At 37.5% G+C, this 15,801-nt stretch overlaps 2 protein-coding genes across 5 annotated transcripts in view; both read right to left on the bottom strand.

Annotated features, from left to right (window-relative positions):
- Positions 1–145: 145 nt before the first annotated feature.
- LOC141770020 (GTPase IMAP family member 7-like) lies at positions 146–4,503 on the bottom strand. Its single transcript, XM_074639606.1, has 2 exons — positions 3,541–4,503; positions 146–3,302 (listed from the first exon to the last, which is right to left on the bottom strand). The coding sequence occupies exon 2, from the start codon at positions 2,874–2,876 to the stop codon at positions 1,971–1,973; it is 906 nt and encodes a 301-aa protein (XP_074495707.1). The 5' UTR covers positions 2,877–3,302; positions 3,541–4,503; the 3' UTR covers positions 146–1,970.
- Positions 4,504–11,050: 6,547 nt separating this feature from the next.
- The window catches only part of LOC141770013 (GTPase IMAP family member 8-like), a 9,472-nt gene continuing 4,721 nt past the window's right edge, over positions 11,051–15,801 (bottom strand). For 2 of the 4 annotated variants that reach the window (XR_012594370.1, XR_012594372.1), the window contains 4 exons: positions 15,623–15,706; positions 15,217–15,276; positions 12,495–14,934; positions 11,051–12,021 (listed from right to left, as the gene is read on the bottom strand). Coding sequence is in view for 1 of the 4 variants with exons in the window: in XM_074639595.1 (XP_074495696.1) it covers positions 12,821–14,934; positions 15,217–15,276; positions 15,623–15,641 (2,193 nt within the window). In the remaining 3 variants the exon portion in view is untranslated. Of the gene's footprint in view, positions 14,935–15,216; positions 15,277–15,622; positions 15,707–15,801 lie in introns of all 4 variants that reach the window. The other 2 variants (XR_012594371.1, XM_074639595.1) reach the window with 2 other exon arrangements.

Genomic DNA, 15,801 nt, shown 5'->3' with positions numbered 1-15,801 from the left:
GACAGTCAGACAGTCAGACAGACAGACAGACAGACAGACAGACAGCATCTCGTTAAAGACTGAACTCTCAAATGGAAAGCTGTAACCAGCAGTGTTCTGTGAGGCTCCAATCATCAGAGGTTGATGCTACAGCTCCACCTGCTGGACATGGAGGTTATCAGACAGAACATGGCTCCCTGTGCACAAACAGAGCAGTAAGATCAGTGCTTTCAAAGTGTTACACAAATTGGAGACACGAGAGTGAAATGATCCTCTCGTCTCTCACAGATTCATTTCTCCTCCAAGTCTTGTAATATTCTGATTACTTTTGGTTTTACAGTATTTATAGTATTCATAAAAAAGCAGTACGCCCTTATTTTAATCTGAAATATGTTCCATGCTTTTATGCTTTTATGCTGCAAAAATAATTTCCTCTTGTGGAACAATAAAGATCTGGACTGATCTGCCTGGTTAAACATCAGATGTGATAGACTGGATGTGGGCAAATTTTCTACAATTAAATTGGTTCTTGTCATCGGCCCCCAAAAACCTGCATGTGCAGATATCTGTCTAAGAACACCGAGCACGTGGTAAGACTTTTTGATTCATAATCGTATCAAAACAGTTTTAATAAAATCTGAACATTGTAACCTTCATGCAGGGAGGATTCCTTCAGCTGTGAAGACTCTGAAATATATATAACAAATAATTTAGTGGTGCTTTCTTTGTCTAATACGTAGCTGCAGTTCTTAAAACTGCCACCAGATGCCACTGTAATGCTAAATAAGTATTAAAAGAACAAGAAGTGATAGACTTCAGGTAAACAAGAACGTTTTGACTGTGCTGTACCACTACATCTTGAGAAAAAGGCAAAATGAGTTCAGCCATGTTGTCATTCAGGCAATCATTTATTTGATTGAAGAAAGAAGACTTTACAGATTTGTCCAGCAGAAATTGAACCTCACTTACAAAAATAAAACTGAAAAAAGAGAGAAGAATTAATCTTTAACAATTTTGGACCCAAAACATATTGAAATCATGTAGAATATGATATGGAAATCATAAAATTGAAGACTCCAGAACAAATAAATAAAGAGCTGTGGTCCATGAGAAAATAATATTCACACTGTAATGTACAATCAAACATTCAGAGAATTTTTTTTCTTTAGTTTGACAGTAGAAAGGGAGGTTTTCCACATTTGTGGCTTTTTTCTTTCTCTCTGAACATGACCTTAACTGAAAAAAGATCAAACAATGTCTTTCTAAAATCACTGACGGGCTTAAAGTCTGTCTTAAAAAAGCCAATCAAAACCAAAACTGTCTGTAGATACCGCTAGGGCCACTTTCTCTGCAGGAACCAGGAAGCCTGGTAAAGAGACAAAACACAACTTGTTACATCTGCAAACAGGATTGGGTTGAAACTTAGTGCCTTCATCATTTTCAAGAGGAATGTCAAAAAGGTGTAAAAGCCCCTTTGCCCTGGTCGTCTCACACTGTATATCAGTCGTGCATTCTCATTTTGGGGTTGCTTGTTTGCTGCATGTTAGCAACTGGTGTCATTTGCACAGTGATAATGCAATAAATCATTATCACGGTGCAACCAACATCAAATATATCAAAATGAAAACAAAAGTCTGTTTTAAAATAAGATAAGCCATGTTCAACTGGATCTTGTGTATTAAAAGGTAAAACCTCAGACTACTTTCTGTCCATACTGGGACCTGTTTTGACAACAATTTCTTTTCATCATAAATATCTCTGTTTTCTATCATTTTCGTCTCCATTGTTTGGGAAACAAAGCATATACATTGATATGAAATGATGTTACAGTATTGTACCGTAGTATAAGACAAAAAAAACAAGACTGAGAAAACATGAAGAGATGGATGTTTGGAATTCCCTACTAAGCCTGCTGCCCCCGTCACCCAGCTGGATAAGTGGAAGCAAATGGATGGATGGAATACTGAGAACTCTGGCAGATGGCAGCATTTTCATAGGATCATGCATTTTTTTTTATTTTTCTGTTTAGGGTCTTGCATTTCTTGCTTTTTCTTCAGGTCCTTCATTTGCTCTGTTAGGTCCTCCACATCTCTCTTCATTGCTTTATAATCAAGTTCATTCTTCTCCCTTTCTTCTTTGTGTTTGGCGCTCTCCTGTTCCATTTCGTTTTTCAGCTCTACCAGTTCTTTCTCATGTTTTCTTTTGAGGTGTTCGTCCTCTTTCTTCCTCTCTTCCATCTCTTTAAAAATCTTCTTAACATCTTTTTCAATTGTTGGCCCTGTGGTGTAGCAGCCGCCACCATTTTCCTTCACCATGGTGTCAATCTTGGTCAGCAGCTCTCTGACTTGTGTGCGGTTTGTCCGATCTTTGTTATTGAAGACATGGTATCTCCCTCCACACTTATCTATTAGGTTTTTGACAAAGTCACCACAGTCTTCTTCTACGTAGCTTTTAACTGACTGATTGTTCAGATCATCTCCTCTGGTGAACAGAACGATGATGTAATAGACTGAATTTTCACCAAAAATCTTCTTTATCAGATCTACAGAGTCTTTCTCCTCTTGTGTAAAGCGACCGATCTGCAGCACCAGTAAGATCACATGAGGTCCAGGAGACAACATGTTGATGCATTTCACAAGCTCCTGTTTAACTTCATCATTGGACGAAATCATGTCGAACAAGCCGGGGGTGTCGACCACAACAATGGACCTCCCATCAATATCTCCTGTTGCTTTCTGACAAGAGTTAGTTACTGATTTCTGGCTGGCTTTGGATATACAACATTCTTTGTTCAAAATTGTATTTGCAGCAGCACTCTTCCCACTGCCTGTCTTTCCAATCAGTATTATTCTGAGAGGCTTTCCTGTCTGATTGTCATACCTGACTGATGACGCCATCACTGCCTGCTGAGGTTTTTCACCTTTCCCTGATGTTTAACACACTGAATGAAGCTCTGTCTGACCTAAAATGGCCTTGGCTGCTGAAGTCTTCCCTGCTCCTCTCCTCCCACACAGAACCAGGTTTACAGCTGGTTTGACGTGTCCAGACTTTGGTCTGATGATCTCTTCAGTGAAATCAGAAGTTTCACTAACAGCAGCAGGACATTTGGTCCAGGAGGACAAAGAGTCACACAGTTCTTCACTGTCTCCTCTGGCACACTGAAGATGTCTGGAGTTTTCACTACTGTTATTTGCCTCTCCAATCTTCACAGGGAGCCATACAATGCTTGATCGGGGAATGTTTTTGGAAATGAAATCCTTGACCCCCTATCATAAAGTTTCCAAGTCTTGTCTTTGTGTCTGTACTCTTCCTGAGTGCAGGTGCTGTAATACAACAGAGAGATATAGAGTTCACAATAATGTCCAAGATTGTCTTTTACAAACTCATTCAAATAAACACAATCTAAAGATACAATCACTGTAGGTGGATCTCTTTCATCTCTATTCAACTGTAGTTTATTGCATCAGCACAGCTGAATTTACATTTTTAGGCAGTTTTTAACACATTCTTGAAAATGTTGATAGATCTGATAAACTGATGTTGTATGAAACGTTCACTTACCGTATTTGATTACGCTTTCCACTGGTGATGAACTGTGTGATGTGCTTGGTTTGAACCCTGTGAAAGACAAAACCATCAGTTACAGTAGGCTACATCAAATTTATCTCATACATCTCTATATTTGTTGTAGTTTCAATGTAAGATTTGTGCTCTGTAAAGAGATAACACTCAACTGAAATAACAGCAGATAGATGGCAAGGACTGAAGAGAAACAAAACGTTCATCTCTGTCAAGTCCCAAAGCACAAATATACAACACCAACAATATTAACAAACATCAATTCACATATGCTATCAATGGTAGATGATGTACATTTTAGCGATGCTAAAAATGTGGTACTAGGGATAGCAATGTCAGTTGGTCAGTCCACCGCTTTGGTTCAGACTGAAATACCTCTGCAACTGTTGGATCATTGAGATTCGAAAATTCGGTAGCAATAAATCATACCGACTTTGGTGAAGACTTTTCCTTTTTTCAATGTGTGAACAACACGTTCATATGCCCCTCAGGATAAATCAAATGACCAAATTCCTGCAAAACTAATGAAATCCCCGTCAACTGAATTTTATGTTAAATATCAATTGGAAAATATATGCTAACAGGCTAGACATAGCTGCAACCATGGTAAATACTAGCTGCTAAACATCAACGTGCTGGAAAAGCAATCTTAGCAAATCTCTTTTGGAAAAGATGAATCAGAATATTTACTGTTGCTACAGAAGCAGCCATATGGACAAAAGAAAAGAGAACGAAGACATTGTTTTAGTAGTGGAATCTACAGCACCTTCTGGATGCTTGGAATAACACAAGAAAAGAGGAGTTTAATCAAGTGGCAACCTCTGGTACTGAGAAGTGAAGCCAAAAACTGCAGTTCTTCAAATGTCCAGTTGAAGCTCCAAAAGCGAGCCAATCCCCATAGACCTCCATGTTAAAATGCCCAACTTTACAACAGAAATAAGCATGTTTACAGCCTGATAAAAAAAAAAATGGATTTGGTCTCTATAGGTAATTTCTCCATTCATGACAACTGAACAGGGGTGAATTTTTATATAACTCACTTGTTTAAATTATATTAAGGCTTAAGGTTTGGCATAATGGCTGCATTGAGTGACAGGTGGGTGCCGTCACAGCCGTTAGCTGCTCTGCTAGGCGTCGCCTCAGCTAATTCGAGCCACTTAAAGCCTCTCAGCCGTTAGTGGTGTTGGTGACGGCAATGCATTACTGGAAATGTGTAATTTGTTTTAGCTCCACAAGGGAAATATAATGTACAGAAACTATACACTGAGTCAAACAAATAAAAAAATAAAATAAAAAAATCGACTTGGCGTTGGGGGTCCTTGGGAGGACTTGGACTTACGACCTGCAAGTGTTCTCAAATTTCTCAAAGGGTGTGCTATTAACCATATAGTCACACTGTTGGTTGTAATGTATCCAACTGTGACAAAAACGTTCATTACTTTAACCCTCTGAGGTCAAAGCCATGTTTGCTATTTTTAGTCAGTCTGATCTCCTTTTGTAATAATTCATGTAGAATCTCAACACTGTAATACACAATCATGACATTTACATCTTTTTTTCAGGTCAAACTGGGCTATCAGAATATGTATGCTGCAGTGATGTCACATGAATAAATAGTTATATGACCATAAAGACAAGAGAAAAAACTAAACTGAAATTTAATTAAAAGATGAGGAACTATTTTTGCAGATAATTATTTTTTAAACTATTAGCAGTTAAAACACATTCTGAAGTATGTGAAATGTATTTTTGAATTTTCAAATAATTATTACATTTTTTATGAGCAGTTTTACTTTGTTTTATATTTTTTTGTAATTTGCTATAATTTGTAAACATAGCCAGTATCATCCAAACACAACGTCTAAAGTCAAGTAAGTTTTATTTATAGATACTAAAATCCCAAATACTAAAATTGTCTTTAAAGGGCTTTAGACTCAACACAACATATGACACTATCCTTACAGCTTTGATTAGATAAGAAAAAAAGTGAGGACCTTCAGGAGGGCAACAGAAGAGGGATCCTTAAATCTATATAACAATGTTGTGTTAGTTTATAGAAAACTGTAATGTTTAACATTTAGAAAAATAACCACAATAAAATATAGGCTATAACTAACAGACATATCTTAATAATAGTAATAACTAATTTAACTGTGAAGGATGTATGGATTTCTTTATAACGTTCTCAGTCCTGCTTTCAGCATCAGTGTGTCTCAGTTACACGGCTTGAAACAGATTTCTGGGTTGGTATTTTTTCCAATTTTAACAACCAGCTGAACCAATAAAATATGACAAATGACAAATATGGTCAAATGTGAGCGGGGTTGGTTGGCACATGTGCATCTGACTATTGATAAAAGAGTGATCTAAACATTTCAAAGTTATATTATTAGGTACTTGCACAAAGTATGTCTGTAACAGATTTCAAGAATTAATATCAATCAGAACAAATGTTGTAGTTGCTCTGATAATAACCTGTGAATCTGATCAAAGACACATCTTATTGTTATCAATATCAATCTGTAGCTTCCGCAGTTCAGTTAGTTCTCCTTTATTTCTATTTATACATTTTGTTTGAATTGACTCACCAGCTGAAATTGTTGCTGCACCGTCAGTCAACGGCAATAAAAGTGAAAGTTTCTGTTCACAAAAGAAGAGGAAGAAGAAAATGTCACACCCACGTCAGACTCCAGAATATATGCACGTGATTCAAATGACGTTCAATACGCAACTAAAATCCATCTACTAACAGGAGAGAATGTAACAAATGAATTGAGGTTAAACAATTTTTTTCCCTAGCTATTTTTTTCAAAAAAACATTATATTTTACTAATATTTAGGTTTGCTGTAATTTCTAAATGTAACCAGTATCATCCAAACACAACGTGTGTTATTCATATCAGCCAAAACCACAAATCATACATTTGCAAATAGACTCTGGGAGCTGTGATGTATATTTGCTGGAGAATTGACAAACCTGCAAGGTAAAAGACCTAGAACTACTTAAACTAAACTCCCAAAATAGATGTTTCTTGTGTGACACCTTGGTATAGAGACACCTTTTTATAGGCCATCAGTTGGGACTGAACCAGCTGATATTAATTTGCACGGACAAGGGGCCGGATTGCTTTCTAATTACTGATAGATTTCAGCTGTCGTCTTGGCTTTCCATGCCTTTTTGCACCTCCCTTTCTTCATGTGTTCAATACTTTTTCCCTGTGTCATTTCACATTATTACACATAACTTAATTTCTGAATTTATTTGTTTTGGTTTCTTTGTATGTATGGATTACGTGGGTTGTTACCAACATCTGGTGAAAATTTCATGTCAATAGCACCTTTGGAAATATATTTACTGTTTACTGTTCAACACTTATTTTACCCGCTGTATATGTGTGTTGAGGTTATATGAGTACAATTTGCCCATTTGATTTCAGAATATTTCATATTCAGAAAATATTTTTCTCTTACCTTCATGAGCTTTGTTATACTTTCAGTGACTAGAAAATTAGAAACCCAGTAAAATGTACTTTAAAATGTCCTCCAGGTTACAATGAAAAATAAACTCTTTAATGTTTCTTAAACTACATAGCACCAAGCATCTTAGAAATTGAAGAGCAGTGGATTTCAATGTGATTTACATCTCTTAGCTTTTGCCAAAATAGAAAAAAAATAAACTCCTTAACATTTTATACTCATCCTTTATTTTCAAATTACAAAATGGCACTTGTGATGATGATGAGTGAAAATGAGTGATATGAAGGTCAGTTTAATGGCCATGAAGATAAGGGATTAAGTTTGATATTACAGTATAAACAACAAGATTGATGAAGGTTTATTATATTAAAAACAGGTCAAAGTCTCTGTCTATGGTGGAACTTCATAATTTAACAAACTTTTGATTGCAGGGATCACAAGGTTATCTACTTTTCCTTTAACATCTAAACATGTTACTGTCATAAGAGACCTGCAATATGGCCTACAGCCAGCCTGCATATGGTGAGATGACATAAAACTGCATTTTTTGGGGAGATTACATAAACCTGATTAAACCTGATAGCAGGTGGGGCCTTGATGTTTCTCATCTGAATTTCTTTGAACTTGTGCTGGCAGCTTTAAGCTCTTACTTGCAGTAACTTGAAGTAGTAGTAACTTGAAATAAACATCTTTTTTGTGTAGTTTTTTTTTTCATGTATGTTGTGTGTTATCTTGTTCCAGTTCTTAATTGAAGCTCTATGATGTTTACACTGAGTGAAATACTCAACATCCAAGATTTATGTTTTTAATGGCTGAATAATGAACAATCTAACAACGTTTGGACAAATTACATGTTTAGACTACACCTACAGAGAATAACAATTAAATTTCCTATAATAATTTCTTCCATAAGCGTGGAGGTTGTGACAGATCCAACTGCCAATACAGCTTTCTACCACTGAACTGTTTTTACCAGTGTTTAGTGGAATAAAGTCTCCCTCTGCTGGTACAGTCAAAGTCTTGGAAACATAAAAACATATCTGTCAGGTTATCATATCTGCACTGTACTCCTGCATGAATATGATTGGACTTTACAAGGCTCAGAGCAATGAATGAACCAATGATAGTAAGGCATACTGCTAACAGCTGATGCCAATCAGCCATATAAGCACAAATTCAGCTCTGTCTGAACTAATGTTATGATTCATTTTTGAATGCTTAAAGCTGAAGTTGGTAACTTTGAGTAAATATGATTGGTCCATGAACACTTGTTCCCTCCTAATTCTTTCATTCACATAGTCCTCGCAGTGCCAGTGCATCCACCATGCAGCATTACGAGTGTCACCGCTGTGTTTATATGTTTACAGCAATCAGACTGATCGATTCACATCTCGCCAAAATGGTCACGACAATCAGTAAAATCCCCCACCCTGGATATCATTTGAAAATGGAAGTTTGGCGGGTGAACATTATTTATTTATTTATTTAATTAAGGTTTTACATGGTGAACTTGTCCTGCATTATGATTAGGACTGGTAATGATAATGAGGATATGGAAAGTAATGATTGTGCAGGAACTGTCACTGGCTTTCTTTCCACACTTTGATTATTTACACAATCCAAATGTGCAGGTGGTGAAGATGTGTCGGGTGGAGGTGACTGGAGGAAGCAGAGTGTGTGATAGCTGTTTTCAGTTTGTCTATGTATACTGTATCTGTCCCTATCTAATAAAACAGAAATAAATAAATAAAGTCATGTCCACTGCGGCGACTTTAAACACAACAACTATGAAAACTAAAATCAAAGTTGGTGATATATGCACAGTATTAAAAGATATTATTAAAACCATTGACACTCTCTTCTGCCATTCTTTAATGCTATTTGATGTTATCCTAAATTTCTACAACCGATCATGATGATTTCATCAGCTGCTGACCATGAGTGTTGGTAGTCCTACCCTCTCCTCTGCGCTCCGGGCTGCAAACAGCAGCACTGATGAAATATTGAGCGGAATTTGATATGAGATTTGAGTTGGCTTTTATATTTTACAATTGACTTAAGGAATAGTTATGGCTCATTAGCACAAATAGCACTGCTGGTTTGAATGTTTATGATAAAGTGGATCTATAACGTGTGATATGAAGTGAAATTAAATGTGGGAGGCATCACTATTTGTGTAATGATTAGGGGTGTCAAAGTTTACACGATAATAATGTTTTTCTTTAACGCATTAATGCAAACAATCTTCCAGAGGTTGTAGCGGCTCAGTTTTAAAGCTAGAGTGAAGATACTGGTATCATATAAAACTATAAAACCTAATGAATCCATCGGTACCAACCATGTCATACTAGCTTGTCGAGAAGGAGGTCAAATAACGCTCCAAACTAAATTTTGGCAAGGAAAAACTGTCATGTCCATTTTTAAAGGGGTCCCTTGACCTCTGACCTCCAAATATGTGAATGTAAATGGGTTCTATGGGTACCCACGAGTCTCCCCTTTACAGACATGCCCACTTTATGATAATCACATGCAGTTTGGGGCAAGTCATAGTCAAGTCAGCACACTGACACACTGACAGCTGTTGTTGCCTGTTGGGCTGCAGTTTGCCATGTTATGATTGGAGCATATTGTTTTATGCTAAATGCAGTACCTGTGAGGATTTCTGGATCAATATCTGTCATTGTTTTGTGTTGTTAATTGATTTACAATAATAAATATATACATACATTTGCATAAAGCAGCATATTTGTCCACTCCCATGTTGATAAGAGGATTAAATACTTGACAAATCTCCCTTTAAGGTTCATTTAGAACAAAATAAAATGTGCGATTAATCATGATGAGGAGAGAAGAGGGAAAATATTAATATCAGTTTTTTAAATGATCTAAAAACAGCACGTGTCCCCATGCACGAAAAAGGGATAAACATTCATGCATTTTGTGTGTCTGAGATAATTGTACTATGATGATGATGAGTTCCCTGTAATGTCATGAGACTGACCAGCTGCTGGTTTAAAAACCTAAAGAGCGAATAGTGCAACATGTTTTAGTATCTTGTTTGTTAACTTGTCTTACCTTGCATCAGTAAAACTCCCAACACACAGCCACAAAGCACCATCACATTCCTGAACACTTAGATCAGACATGTGATGACAGTAAACAATCCCTATGCAATAACCACGTATTACCTTACATCTACAAATCACACACACACATACATATATATATATATATATATATATATATTACAGTTTATATTCAAAATGTGCAATAAACATGTACGAAATGTTGTAAATCCAAGCAGACTGCAAATACAGCACAAAGACATGTATAGCTACTGTAGAGCTATATGTCTGTCTGCTCTCCTCGTTTTAGTTTAGTCTTCTGTACGTTTTATCTTCCTGTACATGTACATGTATGTAAGTACATTGAGAGCCACTGGAAACCTGGATCGAATACGTTGTGTTTTCCAAACATATTAGGCCAAAAAAGTTGATCCCTTATAATAATAGTTTTCTGTCTGTATAAAATTCTTAAAAAAATATAAATTAAAAATAACCTATGTTAAACATTTTGCAACCCCCAAAACAAGCCAAACATTGTAAAAGTATGGCCTGTGTGTGTGTTGTAAAACTTGATGTTACAAAGACATTTCCTTTGTTCAAAGTAATAAAATGAATACGAGTTCACGACGAGACTCTCACACGTAATATTGTTGCTAATTTACACTAACACCCACATCCAATCAGATATCAAGAGAGGTTGACTTCCTCCTCTCATGATGTCTGAAATGGCGTTTTTAACAGTCCCCTTCAGTCTAAATACTGACATAAACATTTCATAGTAAATCAGGTGTAATTGTAGTTTAGGGTTTGATTGAGTGTCTCATTTTCAAACAGTTTTCATACATTACTTTTTGCAACTTGACTCTAATTCTGTAGTATGTAAATACTTAAGCAACACAAACACATGGACCAAAAAACAAACCAAACACATTTAACACCTCATTGTCCTTAATGTCATTCATCTCTTTATTAATGTATTATTGATATTTACGGTTTATTAGACTAGATGTTGTATACTTAAAATATGCTGTGATATTTGTAAATCTTATTTACAGTTTTCATACATTACCTTTTATAACTTGACTCCAAACATATTACAAAGTACCGTTATGTAGGATTAATACTTAAGAAACACAAACGCATGTACCAATAAACAAACCAAACATTTAATGTCAAATAACTGAGTCCTCAAAATCATTAACCACTTCATACATGTATAATTGATATTTATGTTTATTAGGCTATGTGTACCTTGATTAAAATTACTGTTTGTTAAATCATCTTTACAGCTGACACTTTAAAGCAAAGAACAGCTCTTATTTAAGTCAGAATTATAATGAAAACATATTTCTAAACTGTAATAAAATGTACAGAGTGACTGGTATATTAGACATCATTATGCAATAAATTTAACATAAACCAACTTTATGCTTTTCAATGTTCACATTTTTCAAGATCATTACCAGACAATGTAAAAAACCCTAAATTATTAAGAGAGTTAAATACAAACATACCTGCAGAAAAAACTTAATTTCATTAGTTAATGTTAGAGCTATACCTGCTGGACAAAACTATGTCAACACACAAGAGGTGCAGTGGATCATAATATATCTCTCCAAACCATCCATCAACTGAATTATGGTGATTGTGATTGAGGATGGACACAATAACAGGTACGCTTACAATCTAAGATAGATGACAATTTGTAACATGTTTGAGCTTTATGAAGCTCATAATGTTATTATTTTGTGACACTGTTAGAGGTATTGATTTAGCTCAGTAGCCGTGTTTCCATTCAATTGTCAAGCAAATTTTAAGCAAACTATTGAAATGTAAAAGAAAATGTGAATTAGGCGCATTTCCGTCAACTGGTTTGGAGCGAATAAACGGAGCTACAGTGTAGTTTGGTCAGAAGTTGGTGCTATTCATAGTTTTCACGTGGCGTCCACTCTACGCTAATGACAGCTCAGCTTTGACAACACTGTTAGCCAAAATGTTAGATAGTTGTTCAATGTGATGCAAAAACTGAAGTGAACACAAGCCTGGGCTGTATTTCTACAGTCCCATCTCAGAACAAAAAAACCCAGAGGGAAGGATTGTGGATTTGTGCAATAAGTTAGACGTGCCGCCGTCCCTGGCGAGAGACACACTAGTGGACTACGCTGATACCGACTGAAACTGAACACCCATGCAACCAAATACTACGGCCAAGCTAGCCATCTCTCCCATCACCATGGTCAAACCAGCTCATATCCTTTAAATAATTTTCCAGACATTGCTTCGTGAGTGACGTTACTACGTCTGCTCTGCATGTGTCTGTCTCCTACTTTTACAGTTTAAATCCAGACAATGTATAAAATGAGAGTTGTCAGGTTACTTGACACACGTAGTTACACTCATTGAGATTAGGCCTTGGTGCCAGCTGGCATCATGGTGGTACTGTCCACTACTTTTAGGAGTGGTAAATATCAGTTATTATCCCTTTTGGAGACAGCTGTTATCCGGGGCAAATCTAAAGAGAACAGTAATGATTGGAGATGGCTTTTACCAAGTTTGTCCATTCATTGTTAAGTCTAGGATCTACTTCTGTTCACTACACTACCAAAGTGGAAACGATACAACAAACAACACTGACAGTGCGAGTTGAAAAAACATAACCAAACAAAAAGTTTAGAGCCAATCTGGGTGGACTTCTTGTATATATTTTAAGCTCCACAAAATCACTGGGTGTTGCATTTGTTTTTCTTTTTTTCACGTTTTAGCTTCAAGACTTCCAGTTCTTGTCTCAGCCTTTTCATTTCTTCCTCCAGTTTAAGCTGATTTTGTTCCCCGTGTTGTTTAGCTGTCTGTTCTTTTGCAGATATTTGTGCTTCTAGTTTTATCATCTTCTGTTGCATTTCTTCATGCTTTCTTTCGGAAACATTCTGTATCTGTTCATTTTTCATAACTTGCTCCACTTCCTTTTGAATTGCTTCCTTTGCCCATTGGAACATCTCAGTGGTGTAGCAGCTGCCACCATTTTCCTTCACGATGGTCTCGATCTTGGTCATCAGCTCTCTGACTTGAGTGCGGTTTGTGTCATCCTTGTTATTGAAGACCAGGTATCTTCCTCCACAGTCATCTATGAGTTTTTTAACAAAGCCATCACAATCATCGAGATAACTCTCAAATGGCTGATCTTCCAGTTCTTCTCCTCTGGTGAATATAATGATGATGAAATCTCCAGACTTCTTGCCAAAAACCTTTTTGATCAGTTCCACGGAGTCTTTCTCCTCTTGTGTAAAGTTCCCGATCTGCAGCACCAGTAAGAACACATGTGGTCCAGGAGACAACATGCTGATGCATTTGTGGAGCTCTTGTTGAATTTCATCATCAGACAGAGTCGTGTCAAACAAGCCGGGGGTGTTGACCACAACGACGGGTCGTCCATCAACCTCTCCTGTTGCTTTGTCACAAGACTTGTTCGCTGGCTTCGGGGCGATTCTGGTTTTGAAATGCTTTTTGCCCAAAATGGTGTTTGCTGTTGAACCTTTGCCGGTACCAGTCTTTCCAATCAGCACCATCCTGAGACACCCTCTGCTCTGATTTTCATCAATTCCAATCTCACTCCTCTGTTTCATATCTTGCAGTTCAGTTTTGAGTCTGGCATTTGTTTTCTCCTGCTCTACAACCTTCTCCACCTGAGTCATGGTAAACATCTTCATTGTGAAGCATCTGGATCCTCTCATCTTGTCGACATCTTCCAACAGCTTTGGGATCTGCTGCTGGTCCTTGATGTTGAGAACAACATATCTTCCTCCACAGCTCTGACAGAGCTCCTGGATGTCCTTGTTTTCCTTCAGGAAGTTAACAACATCTGGAGCTGTAGGATCTGACTCCACAGTGAACAGAATCATGGTGAAGTCATTGACTGGAGAGCTGAATGTGTTCTGGATGGTCTTCAGATCTTTCTTGTCTTCATCAGTGAGGGGACCCACTGGTAGGACCAGGATGAAGGCATGGACGCCCTCAGGATCACAGAGGGAGATACACCTGAAGGATTCCTCCATCACTGCCTCCTGAGGTTTTCCATACAAGGCAGGAAGCTCCACCAGAGAAACCCGACGTCCACACACCTCTCCCTGATGTTTGACACACTCTGATGAGCTGGAGACTGGATGAAGCTCTGTCTGACCTAAAATGGCCTTGGCTGCTGAAGTCTTCTCTACTCTCCTCCCACACAGAACCAGGTTTAAGGCTGGTTTGATGTGTCCAGACTTTAGTGTCATGATCAAACCTGCATCCTCAAACACATCACAGCTCACATGATCTCCATTGTTCTCCTTTGCAGTTTGACCCAAGCGTGTTAACAGCTCTAGAAGTTCAAGGTTCTCCTGCTTCAAGTATCTGTATCTACACATTCTCATCATGTCTTTTAAGGGCTGGTCTGGTTTACCCATGAAACCTGGACGCTCCTCTCTGGGTGTTGATATCAGTATCAATGAATGATCAAAGGATTGATCACCGAAGAGTCGAAGGACTCTGCAGAGCTTCAGTTTGTGTTCCTCAGTGAAGTCTTCAGGCTGTAGAACCAGCAGGAACACATGAGGTCCAGGAGCAAAGAGTCTCTCACAGTCTTCTACATGTTTTCTTCGTTTGTTTTCAGAGATGTCAGGAAGCAGCAGATCTGGAGTGTTGATGAGAACTATTTCTTTCTCCTTCAACGGTCCTCTGACCATCAGACAGCAGTCTGGTTCTTCCTCAGTGTTGAACTTATTCTCTCCCAGTATGAACTTCCCCACTGAACTCCTCTCAGACCAGCTGTTCCCCAGCAGAACAACCCTCAGCTCAGACACTGAAAGGAAAAACACTGAATTAGAAAAACCTACTCTTCAACTAAAGACTTTAACCAAAATTAATACAATAAAATATTTTTTTATGACCAATAAAAATCCCTGCTTTATTAAGGTGTACTTGTGGGAATGTGTCAGCTGTGTTATCATCTTGAAACTTGCAAAATCACCAGTGAGCTTGCAAATATTAACATAAATATAACTGCACCCACCACCCACAAACACTGTAACTCTATATGTTAATGCACAGAAGAATAATTCGGACTCAGTGCAGTTTAACTCACTGTGAGGTGGCAGCCAAGGGAAGCTGCTGCTCTGCTTCAAAGGTTGCAGCTCATCCGACGCTGTGAAAATACAGAACATTGATTCATTCACATGTAATCTTTAATTAAAGGCTGTTATTCACGGTTTCCTGATATTACATAGTGAAATGAACTGTTAGCACACTCTTGAAAATGACTTATGTTGTGTAATCCATCCCTGTGAACAACAATTTCAAAGGAATATTACTATAGTAACGATGCTTATAATAATAAATTCCAAACTACATTTATCAGCAGATGTGGATGTGGAGCTCTGAAAACCAAATTACTTTTAGTGCAGGAATAAGAAAGAGGATGCAGATCTTTTATGCAGATGGTGATAGCAGACAGTGTTTTATCCGGACTAATAAAGTCTGACTGAACTCACCTGTCGCTGCAGTTGCCATGATGTCACTCAGCTGGTAACATCAGAAACTAACTTAACTGGAAACCAACTGCTGGGTTTGGGAACCTAAAGAGAGGATAGGATAAAATGTTCAATGGTCCTGTTTGTTAACTTGTCTTACCTCGTCTGCTGCTGCCTCATATTACATCAGTAAACCTCCC

This window comes from Sebastes fasciatus, chromosome 6, assembly GCF_043250625.1.
Source record: "Sebastes fasciatus isolate fSebFas1 chromosome 6, fSebFas1.pri, whole genome shotgun sequence".
NCBI lineage: Eukaryota > Metazoa > Chordata > Actinopteri > Perciformes > Sebastidae > Sebastes > Sebastes fasciatus.
Note: the sequence above shows the minus strand (reverse complement) of the source record. Positions and strands in the feature narration are given on the sequence as shown.